This window comes from Enhydra lutris, unplaced genomic scaffold, assembly GCF_002288905.1.
Source record: "Enhydra lutris kenyoni isolate GAN:26980312 unplaced genomic scaffold, ASM228890v2 scaffoldscaffold21, whole genome shotgun sequence".
NCBI lineage: Eukaryota > Metazoa > Chordata > Mammalia > Carnivora > Mustelidae > Enhydra > Enhydra lutris.
This window is the reverse complement of record NW_019154105.1, coordinates 67,931,051-67,949,477: the sequence shown is the minus strand read 5'-3', so window position 1 is coordinate 67,949,477 and position 18,427 is coordinate 67,931,051. Positions and strand designations below refer to the sequence as shown.

The 18,427-nt window shown below is 47.6% G+C and overlaps 1 protein-coding gene across 2 annotated transcripts in view; it reads right to left on the bottom strand.

Moving 5' to 3' along the window:
- Positions 1-2,781: 2,781 nt before the first annotated feature.
- LOC111148948 (TNFAIP3 interacting protein 2) overlaps positions 2,782-18,427 on the bottom strand; it is a 39,905-nt gene continuing 24,259 nt past the window's right edge. Inside the window, exons 2-6 of one of the 2 annotated variants that reach the window (XM_022505781.1) lie at positions 7,434-7,721; positions 5,820-5,909; positions 5,135-5,401; positions 4,897-5,016; positions 2,782-3,533 (exon numbers count right to left, since the gene is read on the bottom strand). In XM_022505781.1, the coding sequence (XP_022361489.1) occupies positions 3,270-3,533; positions 4,897-5,016; positions 5,135-5,401; positions 5,820-5,909; positions 7,434-7,721 (1,029 nt within the window). In that variant the 3' untranslated portion in view covers positions 2,782-3,269. The remainder of the gene's footprint in view (positions 3,534-4,896; positions 5,017-5,134; positions 5,402-5,819; positions 5,910-7,433; positions 7,722-18,427) is intronic. The other variant, XM_022505782.1, reaches the window with a different exon arrangement.

The following is an 18,427-nucleotide window of genomic DNA, read 5'->3' as shown; positions in this document are numbered from 1 at the left end:
CACAGATTTGTCTCTGTTGCTAAGTGTTCCACGTAGAGCTGAAAAGAATTCTAGTTGGCTTTTGTTGGGCCTAACAAGGCCAAGTTGATTAAGTATTTTGGGTAAATCTTCTGTATCCCTGCTGACTTTTTTCCTGCTTCTGAGAGGTGTGTTCCAGTCTTTAGCTGTGATTGTGTGTTTGTCCAGGTCTGGGAGTGGCTACATACATTCCCATTATCTTGGTTAGCTTCGGCATGGTGTATCTCTTTCTATCCTTTTCATTCTCTGTTCTTATGTTTGTTTCTCTGCTAACAAGTACGTGGGTGAACTTCGTTATTTTCACCCAGGGTGACAATCATGATCTTTCGGTCAGTATCTGATCCGTTTATTTTTTTTTTTAAGATTTTATTTATTTATTTAACAGACAGAGATCACAAGTAGGCAGAGAGAGAGAGGAGGAAGCAGGCTCCCCGCAGAGCAGAGAGCCTGACGTGGGACTCGATCCCAGGACCCCAGGATCACGACCTGAGCCGAAGGCATAGGCTTTAACCCACTGAGCCACCCAGGCACCCCTCTGATCTGTTTAAGTTAACTATTGATAGAGTTGGGTTTAGGTCTATCCTCTTGCCATCTGTTTTCTGTTTGTCTCATCTCTTCCATATTCCTTTAGTTGTCGTAACTTGTCTTGCTTTGGATTAATAAAAACATTTCTTCGTTCACTTTTTAGTTAAATATTTGTATTATTATCTTAGTGGTTACTCTAGAGATTATAATATGCTTCCACACTGCCTTACAGTCCACCTTCTATCAATGTAAAAAATTCTGTGTAAGGTCATCAAATACTCCCTCTGCCACGTAGAAAGCTCTTGTGGTCACGCTGGCATGTTTTAAAGGCCTGGAAAGGGGCGCCTGGGTGGCTCAGTGGGTTAGGCCGCTGCCTTCGGCTCAGGTCGTGATCTCAGGGTCCTGGGATCGAGTCCCGCATCGGGCTCTCTGCAAAGCAGGGAGGCCTGCTTCCCTCTCTCTCTCTCTCTCTGCCTGCCTCTCTGCCTACTTGTGATCTCTGTCAAATAAATAAATAAAAAATCTTAAAATAAATAAATAAATAAATAAATAAAGGCCTGGAAAGAGGCCTGTTTAAACAGTCGGTAATCCTTATCTACCCACTCCCATCTTCATACCTTTCTGTTTTTTGTTTTTATCCAGAATCACTTCCCTTCAGCTGGAATCATTTCTATAGTACAGATTTCTTGTAGTAGAGTGTTGGATATAAGTTTAATTGCCTTGTATTTGTCTGAAAATACCTTCATCCTACCTTTAATTTTCCTACATCTAGTATTTTTTTAAGATTTTTTTTTAAAGATTTTTATTTATTTATTTGACAGACAGAGATCACAAGTAGGCAGAGAGGCAGGCAGAGAGAGAGGAAGGAAAGCAGGCTTCCCGCTGAGCAGAGAGCCCGATGTGGGGCTCGATCCTAGGACTCTGGGATCATGACCTGAGCTGAAGACAGAGGCTTTAACCCACTGAGCCACCCAGGTAACCCAAGATTTTATTTTTAAGTTTAAACACAACCCCAAGTTCAAGAGTTGTATGCTCTAGCGACTGAGCCAGCCAGGCGCCCATCTAGTATTTTCTCTTGCATATTGCACTTGTGGTTGTACAGTGCAAGGTCCGAGGTTCTGCCTGCCTCTAAAGAAAGTTGGTTTTTAGTCCAGTAGGGACATGATTTGTTGGTTGATTACCTGGGAGTCATATGCCTTCCTAGAGCAAGGGCTATTTCCATTTTGTCCTGGGATGTCAACTTTATTCCTGAGGCATGGCCCTTCTGGGGTTTCAAAGGAAAACCCAAAGTGTTTACCAAGCCCTTCTAACCTCAAGGGACCCAGATTTAAAGCTGTCACCCTGTAATATTAAGCCACTGGGATGTCTGTTTAGCTGTTTTCCATCTGCTGTTCTCACCCCAGAATCCTTGGGGTCTTACTCGAAGCACACACAATTTGGGGTCAGCCAAGGATTTGAGGGTTCCCCCTTTTGTGGCTCCCTTCTCTCTGGGATGTCCCCATCCTCTCTTTCCAGTGTTCAGATGTCCACAGACTTCCAGCTCCGACAAGCTTTTCTGCTATAGCCTACCCACCCCATGCCACAGACGCCGGATCCCCTCTAGCTGGGCTCCAACAGATGGGTGCACAGGGAGTCCCAGAGGAGGTGACATCTGAACTCTGACATGAGGAGAACTTATTAACCACATGGAAGGGTGAGTTCCAGGAAGAAGTACAGACTGTGCAATTAAAAACACGGGTTCAAATCCCAGCTTTGTCACTCAGCCACTGTGTGACCTTGGGCAAGTGAATTAATCCCTCTGTGCCTCATTTTCCTTGTCTTTGTTGACATCCTGGAATTGCTACAAGGGTTAAATGAATGAACCCTGGCAAACAAACGCTTATTAGCACAGCACGTTGGTCTCCCCTCCCGCCTTCTCATTTCTGTCCCTGCTCCACTGACAGGCCCTACACAGCCATACCTTCCCCTTGCTGTCGCACCTGCTTCCTCTCCTTATTTCCAGCCCTTGACTTCACACCCTGGAGTGGGGCTGAACTAGCCCAGAGGCAAAGCTGGGCTGGCCCCAGGTCCCGTGGGCCTTGACAGGCATGCCTGCCTGGATTCCGGCCAGTCCATCTCGGTCCCTTGGCAGGTGGCAAACACGAGAGTGTTTCTCCTCACCAGCTGGTCTGAAGTCCCGCCTGGCTGGGAATACTGCCATCCCCGCGCCCCAGCCCCCAGGATGCACTCGCAGAGCAGTCACCTGAGCAAGTACGTTTATTATGAAAGTAAGTGCATATGAAATGTCCCCTGACTTGCAGATCCGTGGCAAAGGCGACTGCAGTACAACTGAGCAGATGCAAGGCTCTGCGGTGGCAGACACCGGCCCCCAGGTGCAAGGTCTGCCGCAATGCTCGCTTCTGCAAACCTCCTGGTCCTTATTCAACACAACAAGGCAGGCCGCCTTTCACCCTGGGGCCCACACGGGTGATCCCCGTAGGCAGCCCGCTCTTGCCAGCAGCTGCAATGCCCCAGGTGTGGGTGGGCGGCACGGGCTGGTGGCATTGGCTGGCTCCCTGCTCTTGGCTGCTCCTGGCCTCAATCTGGCAGCTGGGGGGCCACTCTCCCTCCCAGGAGATGTCCCCAGTCTGTTCCATCACCCAGGGAGGACCAAGATGGATCAGAAGTCCCCTCAGCCCATTCTGGGTCCCAGATCTCGAGGGCTCTCCCCCCTCCCGGCATGGGGCTCACTGGCAGCACTCGGCCACGTGCCTGAAGAGCTCCTCGCCTTGCTCGTCACCAAAGGTCCGCAGGCAGTGAGGGCACTGAAGATCCCCCTGTCCTCTCCGGGCCGCCCCTGGGCACCGGCCTTCAGCAGGGGAGTCTAGCCCCTGAGATCCAGTCCCAGCCCTCCGTCCACTGGGCGCCACAAGCTCCAGAGCATCGGCCTCTAAGTACTTGGAGGTTCTGTTTCCTATGTGAGTCCGGCAGGAGCCTGGCTCTCGACGCTCCTGGAAAAGAGGCAAGGGTCCATGTACATGAGTTGCCCTAGAGTCCCCCAAATCACGTGCTGGGCTCTCGCACTTGAGGTGTTTCTTCTATCCCTGCGAGGGACTTGCACCCCTCCCCACTTCCTGAAGTGGCCCAGAGCCCACACGTGCTGCTGCTCTGACCAGAACCGGAGCCCACACGCCCACACCCCGGCGTGTGCTCCCAGGGATGGGACCTGGAGCTGGTTCTGGTCACTCCTCTTAACCCTGAGTCGCTGAACGGCTACTGACCTTTCCACACCATTAATGATCTTTCCACCCAAGAGCACGTGCTTCCTCAAGAAAACCCACAGGCCAAGGCAGATGGTGGGAAGAAACGCCCAGCCGAGCCAGACAACACCCCGTTCCCACCCAGTGCACATGGCAGGATTCTCAACCACAACCTGTAGTCCCAGCGCCCGAGGAGAAGCAGGAACCCCCGCAGGACACCGAGGAGGCTGCAGGGGCTCCTGCAGACTCAGGGACACAGCTCGGCCTCGGTCCCCACCCACTTTACCCACAAGTCAGAACAGCTGCCTCTGTCAAGGCCCACTGCTATGGACTGCGTCCACAAGTGTGAGAAAGGGGGTCCCCATGACTCCCATACCCCGCCCACCGTGGGGAACACATGAGCCATCAACGAACCCCAGCGGCCACGCCACAGGCCAGAAGGGGCAGCTCCAAGGTCCGCCCAGTACGTTGAGCCCCAGAGGGGCTACTACTGCCCAGTCTGTGTCCAGACGGAAGTTCTCTGAGGGGCTCAGGGTTCACTCCGGGGCCAGAGGTGTTGTGGGTACTCGCTGAGGGGCTAAAGAAACTAAGCTTTCCTAGGGCGTCTGCAGGGCAGCGAGCGGGCCAGAGCAGAGAGGGGAAGAGGCAGGTGGGTGCCGGGGGTCCCGCAGTGAGAGACTTCGTCAATTCTCAGGCCTCCCAGGCCTCCCTGGGTGGGGTGGTGGGCCCAGTGGCCCACAAGGCCCATCTCTCTGCACAGAGGCCATGAGTTGGGGGACACCAGTGGGCACCTGGGCCCTCAGTACCCAGGTCTGCGGAATGGGGTAACAAAGGTCCCCATCTCACAGCAAGGAGGGGACGTATATGAAGGAAGGCCTGGTAGGGAGCTCGGAGCCCAAGACATGCCCCACAGCCAGCCACCTCCGCTGTCACACCACAACGACAGAGGACTTCTGCCATTGTGCCCCAGGTGCCAGGCAAGGCAGCTCTGACCCCAGTGGGGCAAAAGGGGCTTGAACTGTGACAAACGTCTTGGACCGACGCTCGAAATTCATGAGAAGGAAAACAAGAGAAACGCCAAGCCTAAACGAGGAGAAAAGCGCTTGGGCCCTACCTGTGTCCAGGATGCCTGCTGCCGCAAGGAGGCCACCTCCTCCTCAAGCTCCTGAATCCTGCCCTGAGCCCGCTCTCGGTCTGCGCGTTCTGAGGTGAAATCATCCTTGTAAGCGAGGATCTGAAAGGAGGCGAGACACTGGGCTGTCCCGGTGCCGAGGCGCGTCCACTCGGGAAGGAGAAGGTTCCCGTGGACGGACCACCCCCACCACTGGGCCCCAGGCACCCCGATTGGACACCTGCTGCTCCAGCATCTGCACCCGTTCCAGCGCTGCGTCACGCGCCCCCCGCATGGCCACCAGCTCCTGCCTCACGTCCGCGCAGGCACGGATCTTCTCCTCCAGCTGCCTGTTGAGCCTAGAAATCTCCTTCCTCATCAGCTCGGGGCAAGAGGGCCTGGCTGGCTCAGGGGGCACCCGCAGCCCCTGCATCTGTGCATGGAGCCCCCGCACATACTCGTCCCTGCTGGCGTCATAGCGCTGCCACTTGGCATTGAGGTCTTCCACCTGAGGGGACACGGCCGAAGCCGGGAAGCTCTCTGTGAGCAATAATGAGCTGCTGAGTTCTTCCCCGTAAATGCACATTGCCTCGCTTGCTCTGTCCCAAGGGGACACCGAGACCACCAGACATGCAAGGTGTGGAGAAGACATCCACGAGCCACTGTCTTCCACAGAAATGGACTGGGTGCCATTCTCCTGCCTTAAAAGCCATGCTTGACAGAAACTCCTGCACCTCCTTTCTCGACCCACGAGTTAACCCGGGGGACAGCAGAACACAGGCCGGGTCTCTGCACTCTTAGGCAAAATGTGTAGGTCTCGGACTGTGTGTGGCAGCCCAAGTGGCCCAAGGGGGACACGAGCCCTGAGCACCACTGAGAGGGTAGGACCCTCTCCTACAGTTGAATGAAAGGGGACAGATACTCACATGAGTCACCTTCTGTCGTAATAGTCGATTTTCTTCCTGTAACTTCTCAATAACGGCCTGGACAGAGGCGGCCGTGTATGTACACTCTGGCTGCAGAAGGAAGGGACGGGGAAGATGCCGTGTTGCTGAACATGACACACGCAGCAAGAAGGGAGGAAGCTAGACCTGCAGACTGAGGCCCCAGATGGTCGCCACATCTGGCAACACGTCCCCTGGCAGCTGTGCATTCAGGAGAGAAGCAAAGCAGAGAGTCGAAAGGTTGGGCGGGGGGTGCAATTTGCTCTGGCCCCACCCAGGCCCGCCACGGAGAGCAGTTTCCACGCCCCTGCCGTGGACTCGCACACAGTTGCACGGTCTCCCACAGCCTCAGATCCTCCATCATCACAGGTGTCAGGAGGGTAGGCAGCTTAGCCCCGTGGTGCAGCAGGGAAGGCTCTGGCCCTGGGCTGCCTGGCGCAGGCCTGACCAGGAAGCAAGCTCCCCTCCTCCAAGCCCATGACAGCATCGTGTCTGCAGAGTCACAGTCGGCCCCGGTGGTTCCATATGCAGCAATCTGACCCACACCATGTTCACACCTAAAAGCCACATCCCAAACCAACCCTAACAGTGGTGAGCAGACCTAAGCGGAAAGTCTCATGAGAAGTCCCATCTGAATCCGAGAAATTCAGTGCATTTAACAGAATGGGGGGCTGTATGTTGGTGACTCGTTTCTGAGAATTCCCCTTGAATGATAAAGGAAGTGTGTGTCCTCACCGAGCAGGCCCCGGGAAGCCCCAGGTGACTCAGCTGCGTCCCAGACTGAAAAAGATGGTGGGGCCTCACCGACCCCACAGCAGCCCCAGGCCACCCCTCCTGCATAGCTACTTCCAAGTTCCCACAAGGAAATGACACAGTGACTCAAAGTCAGATGAGCGTGCCCACTCATCCTCTGGCTTCTGAAATACACAGATGTTCTTTCTGAGGTTCTCTTTTCATGGAATCCCGCCCCCCACCAATGGGAACGGGTGGTTCTCAGATCAAGCTTCTTCCCACACGGGCTCTCAGTGAAGATGCTGCAAAGGACCTGTTCCCCTGGAACATCGCAGAGTGTGTTTCCAACACGAATGTGGTGGCAGCTCCAGAGAGCCACCTGGGGAGGACCCTGTTCCATGAGGACCCTGCCCCGCACGCCTCCGGCCAGCTATGCAGGAGGCCCCAGGCATGGCCGGCACCCACTGCCCTTGTGGCAGGCTGGGGCATGGACTGGGCAGTTTGCCATCTGCCCAATGTGCAAGGGCTCGAGCTTGCTCAGAGCAGGCCTGCAGCCCCAGCTCTGCCCTCTGCTCCTCAGCTGAATGAGGCTGAAGAGGCCAAAGTGCTCAGGGCCATCCCGGGAGGCAGGTGCTGGTAAAACAGGCTGCCCTCACTTCCTATCACATTTTGCATGTTCCCTCCTTCTAGAAGAAACCTCTGGGTGGCTGGGCTTTGCCACAACAGCTGGGTCTCAGGCTGAGAAGAGCAGTGGGCTCTGGGCACCCCAATCCCCCTGACAGCTGCAGGATGGTACAGCCCTGACAGTGTCTCCCACCCCAGTGAGGCCTTCTCCGTCCTCTGCACACACAGGCGTGGGCTTACCTCGGGGCTCTTGTCCCCCACGTCCCCCTGAGCACGCTGTCGTTCATCCAGACACTTAGCCAGATGCTGGCACATGTGGGCGGTGGCGGCCAGAGTCCTCCGCAGCTGATGGGTCTCCTCAGCCAAGGAGCGGCACAGGATGTCGCTGGCAGCCCGGGCACGTTCCTTCTCTGCCACGCTCCTCCGCAGCTGGGCCACCTCCTTCTCCCGCTCGTGCTCTGGCTGGCTCATCAGCTGCTGCGCTGCCTTCTCTTTCTCTTCTAGTTGCTCTGAAAGTCTCTCAATTTCCTAAATGGAAGATTTCAAAGCACAGTTTATTTGAGTGAAAGAAGCAAGGCCAGAAACAGATGTTCATAAAGCAAGAGAAGCAGCAGCACGGATCCGCCATCGCTGACTGACCGGGTCGCTCAGAGGTCAGCTTCGGAACTATAATGAACTGGGCTTCTCAGCTTCTGATGTTCTTTCTGAAAGTTCATCTAAAATTCAGCTTTCACGAGCAAGTTCACAATTTTAGACAGTACATCACCAAATTACTAAATGTGGTAGCTCCAAAGGCTTCTTCGTGGAAAGGCTACGAACTGCAGTGGCCAGCCCCCAAAGTACACTCGTGTCCTAACCCCCAGTGCTTGGAATAGGACTTTATTGAGAAGCAGGGTCCTTGCAGATGTAACCAGTTAAGAGGAAGCCATTCTGTGTTAGAACAGGCCCTGATCCGGTGACTGCTGTGCTTAGGAGAAGGAAGTACGGACACAGACACAAGCCTGAGTGAGGACGGGGCTGAGGGCAAAGAGATGCAGCACGGGCCGCGAAAGCCCCCAGAAGCTGTAAGAGGTGGAGGGAGACCCTCCCCCAGAGCCTCAGAGGGAGCGTGGCCCCGCCGACACTTTCAGCTCAGGCTGTGGCCTCTAGAAGTGCAGAAGATGACAGATGACACCGCTTCCATTCTAGCCCCGTTTATACCTGTTACAGCAGGCACAGGAAACGAATACACCCAACCCCAATCACTTCATTTAAAAAAAAAAGAAGAAGAAGTCCTTAAAATTACAGTCTGTTTGATGTCTGGCCTTAATTTTGTGCTTTTCCGTTTCAAAGAAGCCTGCAGCGCCTGCAGTGAGAGCAGGTGGGCAGAGTGAGCAAGTGGGGCCTGCAGGTGCAAAACCAGCAAGGCTGGGCTTCGGCAGGAGGGCGTGCAGGGAAGGGAGCTGGCCTCCCTGCCAAGTCCCAGGCAGCTTGTGTCCCCCGACCCCACCCACAGCTGTGAGGAGGGACAGACTCCAGGACCCCCAGCAGAAGGCGATGCCAGGCCGTGTTACTTAAGGACCCCTATTTTGCTTTAAGCAAAAACAGTGCACGTGGTTGTCACAAGTTCAAACATACAGAAGGAAATTCTATGAAAATCCCTCTGTTCCCACTGACCCTTTCACCTTAAGCACCACTTTCCAGAGGTATTTCCTCTTCACCATTTGGGCACATATCTTTCCAGAATGTGTCTAAGCATCTACAGCAGCAGTCTTCATGCACAGATGGGGCCAACAACAGCGTGCCCTTCACCTTGCTCCTACTACCTCGTTCCACAGCAGCACAGACATGCCTCGTTCCTTCCAACCGCAGCCTGGAACCCCAGAGAAGATTCCAGGTTTGTTGAGCACACCTCCAGCTGATGGAGTGCACGTACCCCCACAGAGACATGCCCAGAAGTCACACAGCTGGACCATTTCAGGACTGGTGGGGGCGCCTGGGCGGTTCAGTCAGATAAATGTCTGCCTTTGGCTCAGGTCGTGATCCTAGTGTCCTGGTATCAAGTCCCGCATTGAGCTCCCTGCTCAGTGGGGAGCCTTCTTCTCCCTCTGCCTGCTGTGACCCCTGCTTCTGTGTGTGTGTTTGCCCTCTCTCTCTCTCAAATAAATAAAGTCTTAAAAAAAAAGAAAGAAAGAAAGAATCTAGCTCACATGGAGGTTTGCTAGGGAACGTTACCCTACGGAGCTGGGAATACGAAAGTGTAAAGAATTCTGTAGTCTTGTGGATCAGCCTTAAAAATAAGAGGCATAGCCCCCTGGTCCTCTTCTCTTAGTGTGCTCAGGCTGCCCTAATAACAGAATATTACTCTCACAGTTCTGGAAGCCAGAAGTCCAAACCCAGGCATCAGTAGGGCCATGCTTCTTCCACAGCAAAAAGGAAGAATCTTTGTCTCTTCCAGTTTCTAGTGGTTGCCAGTAATCCTGCGCTTGTACACACCACTTCTGTCTGCTTCTGTCTTCACATGGCCTTCTGATAAGGACACCAATCATCAATTCAACCCTAATCCATATGACATCATTCTAATTCATCACATCTTGCAAAGACTCGATTTCCAAAAGAGGTCCCATTCACAGGTTCCAGACGGAAATGAATTGGAGGTGAAGGGCACACTGTTCAACCCAGTATAGTCCCCCTTCTCTCTCCTTCCTGAGCATCGTAGCCCAGTGCAGGGCTGCATGGGACCAGCCCCTATGGGACTGCAAGAGAATGAGAACAAACAGGAATTTTAAGGCCAATTAACTGAGCCTTTACACAAGAGCCAAACACTTCAGAGGGACCCTGGGACGCAGCGATAAGAGAGCAGCCTGCTCCCTGCCCTCCAGAAGAGCGCAGTGGAGAGCAAGGCGAACAGACAAGGACAAAACCTAACACAGCTTCAAGGATTCTGGGAAGCTGGTGGAGCAGGAAGCACCAGGAATCTATCTCCCCACCTGAAAAACAGCTGCAATGGCAAAATCCATCTAATGTCATTATTTTGGAAAGCTGGAATCTACTGAAGCATTCCAACTTCCAGGGGAGGACTTGGCCCTTCAACTGAGGTTAATTTCAACCAATTTCAGCTCTTAGCGCATCTCCCACACCCAGCCACCTGCATGTGTTTCTGCAGCAACCAGCACACATCTTGCAGAAGCCAGGGCGGGCAAAAAAGACCCTGTCCTCCAAACACTAGAAATCTGTGCTCTCATCATTGAATGCTGCTTCCTGTCACAAGGGTGACACAGAGAAGAGAGCCACTTTGCTCCCCCATGGTTGCAAAGACCCTCTCCTCTAGCTGAAGTGACTTGGACATTTAAAGGGAGGGAGCCATTTTCCCTCCTTACATTTTTCTCTTTTCCTCCCTTTGGGAACCAGACACTAAAGACAAGGATATCAGGCCTGGTTACTTATATATATACATATGTACATAAAAATACACACACAGGGGCGCCTGGGTGGCTCAGTGGGTTAAAGCCTCTGCCTTCAGCTCAGGTCATGATCCCAGGGTCCTGGGATTGAGCCTCGCATTGGTCTCTCTGCTCTGCAGGGAGCCTGCTTCCTCCTCTCTCTCTGCCTGCCTCTCTGCCTACTTGTGATCTCTGTCTCTCAAATAAATAAAATCTTTATTTAAAAAAATAATAATAAAATAAAATAAAAATAAAAATACACACACAAAATAAAGACAAGGACATTCAGAAGCAACTACATATAAAGAGAAATTTAGGAAGTGCCCACATTTGACCAGAAAAAGGTGCAGGCTCAGAAGAGACCTGAGCAAACCCTGAGTTACCCCTCAGGCTGATCCCTGGCACAGAGACGGCCTACAACAATCAAAGGAAAAAACATAAAATCTTGAAGGGGAAGAATCTGATTTCCAGACATAAAACACTATTAGATCCAAATGTCCAGTTCTTAACAAAAAAAAAAAAACACAAGGCACACAAAGACACAGGAAAATATGGCCTATTCAAAGGAAAAAAATTAAATCAACAGAATTATCCCTTTAAAAGACCTGATGGCAGATCTTCTATACAAAGACTTTTTAAGACCACCATCTTAAAAAATACACAGAAAATGAAAAGATGTGGAAAATGTCAACAAAGCGTAATATGAACAAAATGCAAATATGAATAAAGAGTCTCTAAAAACCTAAAAAGAAACCAAAAAATTCTGAGGCTAAAAAGTACAATGACTGAGATGAAAAATCCACTAGAGATTCAAAGGAAGATTTTAACTGGCAGAAGTATCAGCAAAGTTAAAGCTAGAACAAGGAAAATCATCAAGGCTAAGGAACAGGAAAAAAAAGACTGAAGCGAACAGAGCCCTTAGGGCCTGTGGGACACCATCAAGCGGACCAGCATACACAACTGTGGATGTCTCAGAAGGAGTGAGAGAAAGGGGTAGAAAGAACATTTGAAGAAAAAACTTACCAAAGTTGATGAAAAACATGAATATAAACATCCAAGCAGCTCAACAAACTCGAAATAAGATGAACACAAAAAGGCCAACACCAGAACACATTATAATCGGCCTTCTGAAAGCCAAAGATAAAGAATCTTGAAGGCAGCCAAGAGAGAAGCTACTCATCACATCCAAGGGATCCTCAATGAGATAATCATGAGATTACTCATCTGTCACTTCAAAAGCTAGAAAGCAGTGAGCCCATATATTTAAATGCTAAAAGAAAAAACTGTAAACCAAGAATCCTATATCCATCAAAATTGCACTTCCAGAGTGAGGGAGAAACTACAACATTCCCAGATTAACAAAGCTGAGGGTGTTTGTCCCCACAAGACCCACCTGGCAAAAAATGCTCAAGGGGGTTCTTTAGGGTGAAATTAAAGGACACCAGACAGTAACTCAAACCTGTATGAAGAAATAAAGATGTAAACGCATGGGCAACTACGAGAGCTAGTATTATTGTAACAAGAGTTTATAATTCCATTTTTCCCTTCTACACGATTTAAAAGACTAAGATACTTTTTAAAAGTTACTAGTCTAAAAGTTAGTATTATTGTAATTTTGGTTTATAACCTCGTATTTCTTCATGTAACTTAAGAGACTAATGTATTTAAAAGATTAGTTTATGTGTTTACTAATTAGTTTATGTATTTACTAATGTATTTAAAAGATTAGTTTATGGGTCTCCTGGGTGGCTCAACAAGTTGGGGATCTGACTCTTCGTCTTGGTTCAGGTCTTGATCTTGGGGTTGTGAGTTCAAGTCCTGCACTGAGCTCCAAACTGGGTGCGGGGCCTACTTAAATAAATAACTAATTCTAAAATTAAAAGATTGGTTTATGTTTGGGGGCACAGGATGTATAAAGATGTAATTTTGTGACATCAACAACTGAAAGGGATGAGGACAGAATTGTAAAGGAGCAGAGTTTTTTATGTTATTTAAGCTAACCTGATAAGCAACTTAGAATAGTGTAACTTTAGGATGTTAAACGTAATTCCCGTTGTAAACACATACACACACTCACACACAAAAGCTGTAGAACATTGCTCGCTTTGGCAGCACATATACTTAAAAAGCTGTGGAATATACACAAAGAAATGAGAAAGTTAATACTTCACTACAAATATGTGAATAAACACAAAGACAGTAAAGCAGAAAATGAGGAACAAAAAGGCTATAAGACATCTAATTCATCCTTATCAGTAATTACCCTAAGTATTAATGGAATTAATATTAATTGGCAGAATGGATAAAATAAAAGATCCAACTATAGGTTTTCTACAAGAGACTCACCTGAGATACAAAGACACAAACAGACTGAAAGTAAAAAGGATGGAAAAACATATTCCAAGTAGTGACCAAAGGAGAGTAGGCGTACCTCTAATATGAGACAAAATACTTCAATGCAAAAAAGGTTACAGAAGACAAAGAACATTATACATTAAAAAAAGGTTTAATACAATAAGAAGGTTTGTGGTTTTTTTTAAAGATTTTATTTATTTGACAGAGAGAGATCACAAGTAGGCAGAGAGGCAGGCAGAGAGAGAGGGAAGCAGGCTCCCCACAGAGCAGAGAGCCCAATGCAGGGCTCGATCCCAGGACCCTGAGATCATGACCTGAGCTGAAAGCAGAGGCTTTAACCCACTGAGCCACCCAGGCGCCCCAATAAGAAGGTTTAATACAGTAAAAAAGGGTTTAATACAGTAAGAAGAAGATAAAACAATTATAAGCATATTTGTGCACATATTAACAGACTGGCAAAATATATGAAACAAAAACTGACAACTGAAGAGAGAAATAGTTCTACACTAACGGTTAGAGACATTGATACTCCACTCGACAGTGATTAAAGAACCAGACTTAAGTAAGAAAACAGGACTTACAGTAAACCAACTAGATCTAACAGATGTACAAAACACCCACCAGCAATGGCCACATACAAGATCTTCTCAAGTACATTTGGGATATTTTCCAGAACAGACTGTATGTTAGACCACATTATTAAGTCTCAGGTTTTGTTTTTTATTTTAAGATTTTATTTATTTGACAGAGAGAGATAGCAAGAGAGAGCACAAGCAGAGGGAGAAACAGGCTTCCTGCTGAGCAAGGAGCCTGACGAAGACAAACACTTAACCGACTGAGCCACCCAGGCAGCTCAAATCTCAGCAGATTTAAAAATACAGATTATAGATTTAAAAATACAGATTATCGGATGCCTGGGTGGCTCAGTGGGTTAAAGCCTCTGCCTTCGGCTCAGGTCATGATCTCAGGGTCCTGGGATTGAGCCCCGCATCGGGCTCTCTGCTCAGTGGGGATCCTGCTTCCTCCTTTCTCTCTGCCTGCTTCTGCCTACTTGTGATCTCTATCTGTCAAATAAATAAATAAAATCTTTTAAAAAAATAATAATAAAATAAAATACAGATTATCTTCAAAGTGACTTCTCCAACCATAACAGGATGAAATTAAAAATCAACAACAGGGGGCGCCGGGGTGGCTCAGTCAGTTAAGCGTCTGCCTTCAGCTCGTGATTCAGGGTCCTGGGATGGAGCCCCATGTCAGGCTCCCAGATCAGCTGGGAGTCTGCTTCTCCCTCTCCCCCTGCCTGTGCTGTGTGTCCCTCTCTCAAGTGAATAAATAAAGATATAATTTTTATCTTTAAAAAAAGATAAAAATTTTAAAAAAGATAAAAAATAAAGATAAAAATTTTTATCTTTAAAAAAAGATTTTATTTATTCATTTGACAGAGAGAGACACAGCGAGAGAGGGAACACAAGCAGGGGGAGAGGGAGCAGGGAGCCTGATGCAGGGCTTAATCCCAGGACCCCGGGATAATGACCCAAGCCAGAGGCAGATGCTTAAAACTGAGTCACCCAGGTACCCGTGAATAAATAAAATCTTAACAACAACAGAAGTAAATCTGGAAAATACGCAAAACTGTGGAAATTAACCAACACAATTTTAAATCAATTGATCAAAGAAGAACTCACAAGAAAATTAAGCAACACTTAGAGAAAATTTAAAAACTTATGGGATCCAGTGAAAACAATGTTAAGGGGAAAATCTATAGCTATACACACTTGCCTTTATAATTAAAGATCTCCAGTCAGCAACCTAACTTTATAGCTTAAGAAACTAAAAAAACAAGAACAGGGGCGCCTGGGTGGCTCAGTGGGTTAAGCCTCTGCCTTCGGCTCAGGTCATGATCTCAGGGTCCTGGGATCGAGTCCCACATCGGGCTCTCTGCTCAGCGGGGAGCCTGCTTCCCCCCCCTCTCTCTGCCTGCCTCTCTGCCTACTTGCGATCTCTGTCTGTCAAATAAATAAATAAAATCTTTAAATAAATAAATAAATAAATAAACAAACAAGAACAGACTAAAACCAAAGCTAGCAGAAGGGCAGAAATCATAGAAGATTAGAGCAAAGTGAAATGGGGGGGGGGGAGAAAAATCAAAACCAATAGCTGATTTTTCTAGAAGATGAACAAAACTGACAAACCTTTAGCTAGACAGACTAAAGAAAAAAGACAAATTACTAAAATCAGAAATGAAAGTGGGGACATTACTACCAATTCTACAGAAATAAAAAGAATTATAATACTATGAACAATTGTACACCAGCAAATTGGTAACTGAAATGAAATGAGCAAATTCCAAGAAACACAAAACCTACTAAATAAATCACAGAGAAATAGAAAAACTGAATACACTTCTACCTAGTAAGGAGACTGAATCAGTAATCAAAACTCTTCCAACAAAGAAAAGCCCTGGAACTGATAGCTTCACAGGTGAACTCTAGCAAACATTTGAAGAATTTTAATCCTTCATAAACTTTTCAAACAAAACAAACAAAAAAGAGGAGGGAACACCTCTCAACTCATCCTGTGAGGTCAGCATTACCCTGACACCAAAGCCAGACAAAGACCCTGTGAGAAAAGAAAATTACAGACTAACATCCACAATGAACACAGATGCAAAAGTCCTCAATAAAACACTAGCAAACCGAATTAGGCAGCATATTAAAAGCATTATACACCACAACCAAGTGGAATTTTTTTACTGGAATGTAAAGCTATTATAAACATAAAAAAATTGATCAATGAATGTTAACATATTGTGGTGATTATTATATTTCTTAATATATACAAGCATCAAATCATTATGTGGCATACCTGAAACTAATACAATGATATGTTAACTATATCTGAATTAAAAAAAAAAAAAAGTAGTTGACACTGTAATACCAGTGTTCTGGTTCGGAAACTCAAGTTGGCTTACCTATATACGTACTGAGTTCAGTATTTCCCCACTACGCATCCCTCCATCCCTTTCAAAACTTGCTTCAAGAAGTGATCATCTAAGCATCAGTGTAATTAATCCAGAGAATGAACCAAAGACTCTCTACAGTTAACTACAGAGGGAAGGTCACACAGAAAAATGAAAAATGGTAGGAAGGGCAGAGTCCCAGTTGGGGACCAAAGTAACCTGCAAGAATAACCACAAACGGAAGGGACCATCAGTGGGGACTATCACCAAGAACACGGAGTCTCCACCCTTAGAGAGACAGCACAACAAACAGTTCCACCTAGAAGCAGCATTTGAAAAGTGCCTGGTGTATATAGGAAGTTTCTTTACCGATCTCAGAACACGCAATGGAGAGCAGGGATTCTTAGCAGCCTTGTCCAAAAAGAAAAGAGCTAGTGGGCACCATTTCTCTTCCCCTCCCTGCCACCCCAGATACCCAGACATTTGTGGGAACCAGCATGAACACTCACTACCCAGCTTGCCAGCACCACGCCCCTTCCCCTGCCCCACATTCTCCTGTGGATCCACCCCATCCAACCTGCCCTACTGAGCAGGAGTCCCTCCAAGGTGCTAACGTCTCATTCAGAAAGCAGCCCTGACAGTAGCCAACACCAAAGTGACTCCTACTTTGAAGTCACTTTGTGAAGGGAGAAGGGAAGACAACCAGAGACACCAGTTCCACTGCAGCCCCAATGATAGGCTGGGTGCAGACTGATGGCTGCCCCATCCATGAACAAAAACCTCCCACACAGCAATGTGAAGAAAGAGTTCTGTAGTTCAGGGAGACTGCAGCCCTAACAAACAGATGGGGCAGGATCTGGTCTGACTGCAGCTGGCGCCCACCCATAAAAGCCTCGCAGGGGACAACAGGGAAAGCACCCTGCAATTCAGTGCAACCACAGTTCTAGCAAACAGGCTGAGGGCAGGCATCTGGTCTGAACCAAGTAGAAGCCGAAGGCAGCCCCAGACTGGCCCCTTAACACAGAGACTAAACCCCACTCACACAGGCAAAGGGGACCACTGCAGCCAACTAGAAGGCAAGCACAGCTCAGGCACAAGAGCGGGGTACACACAACACTAACAGAAGGCAGCCCTGAAGCGCCAGGTGCTGGTGAACAGGGGACCAGGCAGGGCACTAGAGGACCTCCTCCTAAAGCCACTACTTTCAAGATCAGGAGACAAAACTGAACTTCCTAACACAGAAACAAACTTAGAGATTCAGACAAAATGAGGAGACAGAGGAGTACACCCCAAATGAAAGAACAGGACAAAATCACAGCAAGAGACCTAAGTGACACGGGGATAAGTGACACACCTGATTGAGAATTCAAAATAATGGTCATAAAGATACTCACTAGGCTGAGAAAAGAGTGGAGGACCTCAGTGAGACCTTTAACAAGGAGACAGAGAATATTTAAAAAAAAAAAATCAGAGCTAACCCAATCACTGAAAAAATATATATACTAAAGGGAATCTACAGCAAATTAGAGGAGGCAGAAGAATGGATCGCTGAGCTGGAAGACAGAGTAATGGAATGCAACCAAGCTGAAGAGCAAAAAAGAAAACATAAAAAATGAGAATAGATTAAGGGAACTCAACAACATCAAGTATAATAACATTTGCATTATAAGGATCCCAGAAAGAGAAGAGAGGGAAAAGGCGGCTGAGAATTTGACAACTTAATAGCTAAAAACTTCCTGAATCTGGGGAAGGAAAAGAAATCTAGATTCAGGATCCAGAGAGAGCCCCCGACAAAATCAACCCAAGGAGGTCTACACAAAGACAGCAAAAAGTAGTGACAGAATTTTAAAAGCAGGAAGAGAAAAGACAACAGTTACATACAAGGGAAACCCCAAAAGCCTGTCAGCTGATTTTTCAGCAGAAACATTCCAGGCAGACAGGAGTGGCATGACCTATTCAAAGTGCTGAAAGGAAAAAACCTACAGCCAAGGATACTCTACCCAGCAAGGTTATCATTCAGAATAGGAGAGACAGAGTTTCCCAGACAAACAAAACCTAAAGGAACTCATCATCACTAAGCCAGCTTCACAAAAACATTAAAGGGAATTCTGTGAATAAAAAGTAAAGGCCATAATCAGGAGTAAGCAAATAAGGAAAGAAAAAATTTTCACAGGTACATATAAACATAAAGTAATAAGCAGATTAATCATCTGTAAAACCAGTATAGAGGAAAAAGTACAGAAGCAGCAAAATCAATGATATCTATAAAAAAAATCAGTCAAGGGATTCACAAAATAAAAAGGATATAAATTATGATATATACATAAAACACGGGGCTGGGAGGAATAAAAACTTAGTGCTTTCAAATGGATTCAAACTTAAGCAACCATCAGCCTACTACAGACTATTACATGCATAACATATTATATATAAACCTAATGGTAACCACAAATCAAAAACCTATAATAAATAAGCAAAATATAAAGAGAAAGGAATCC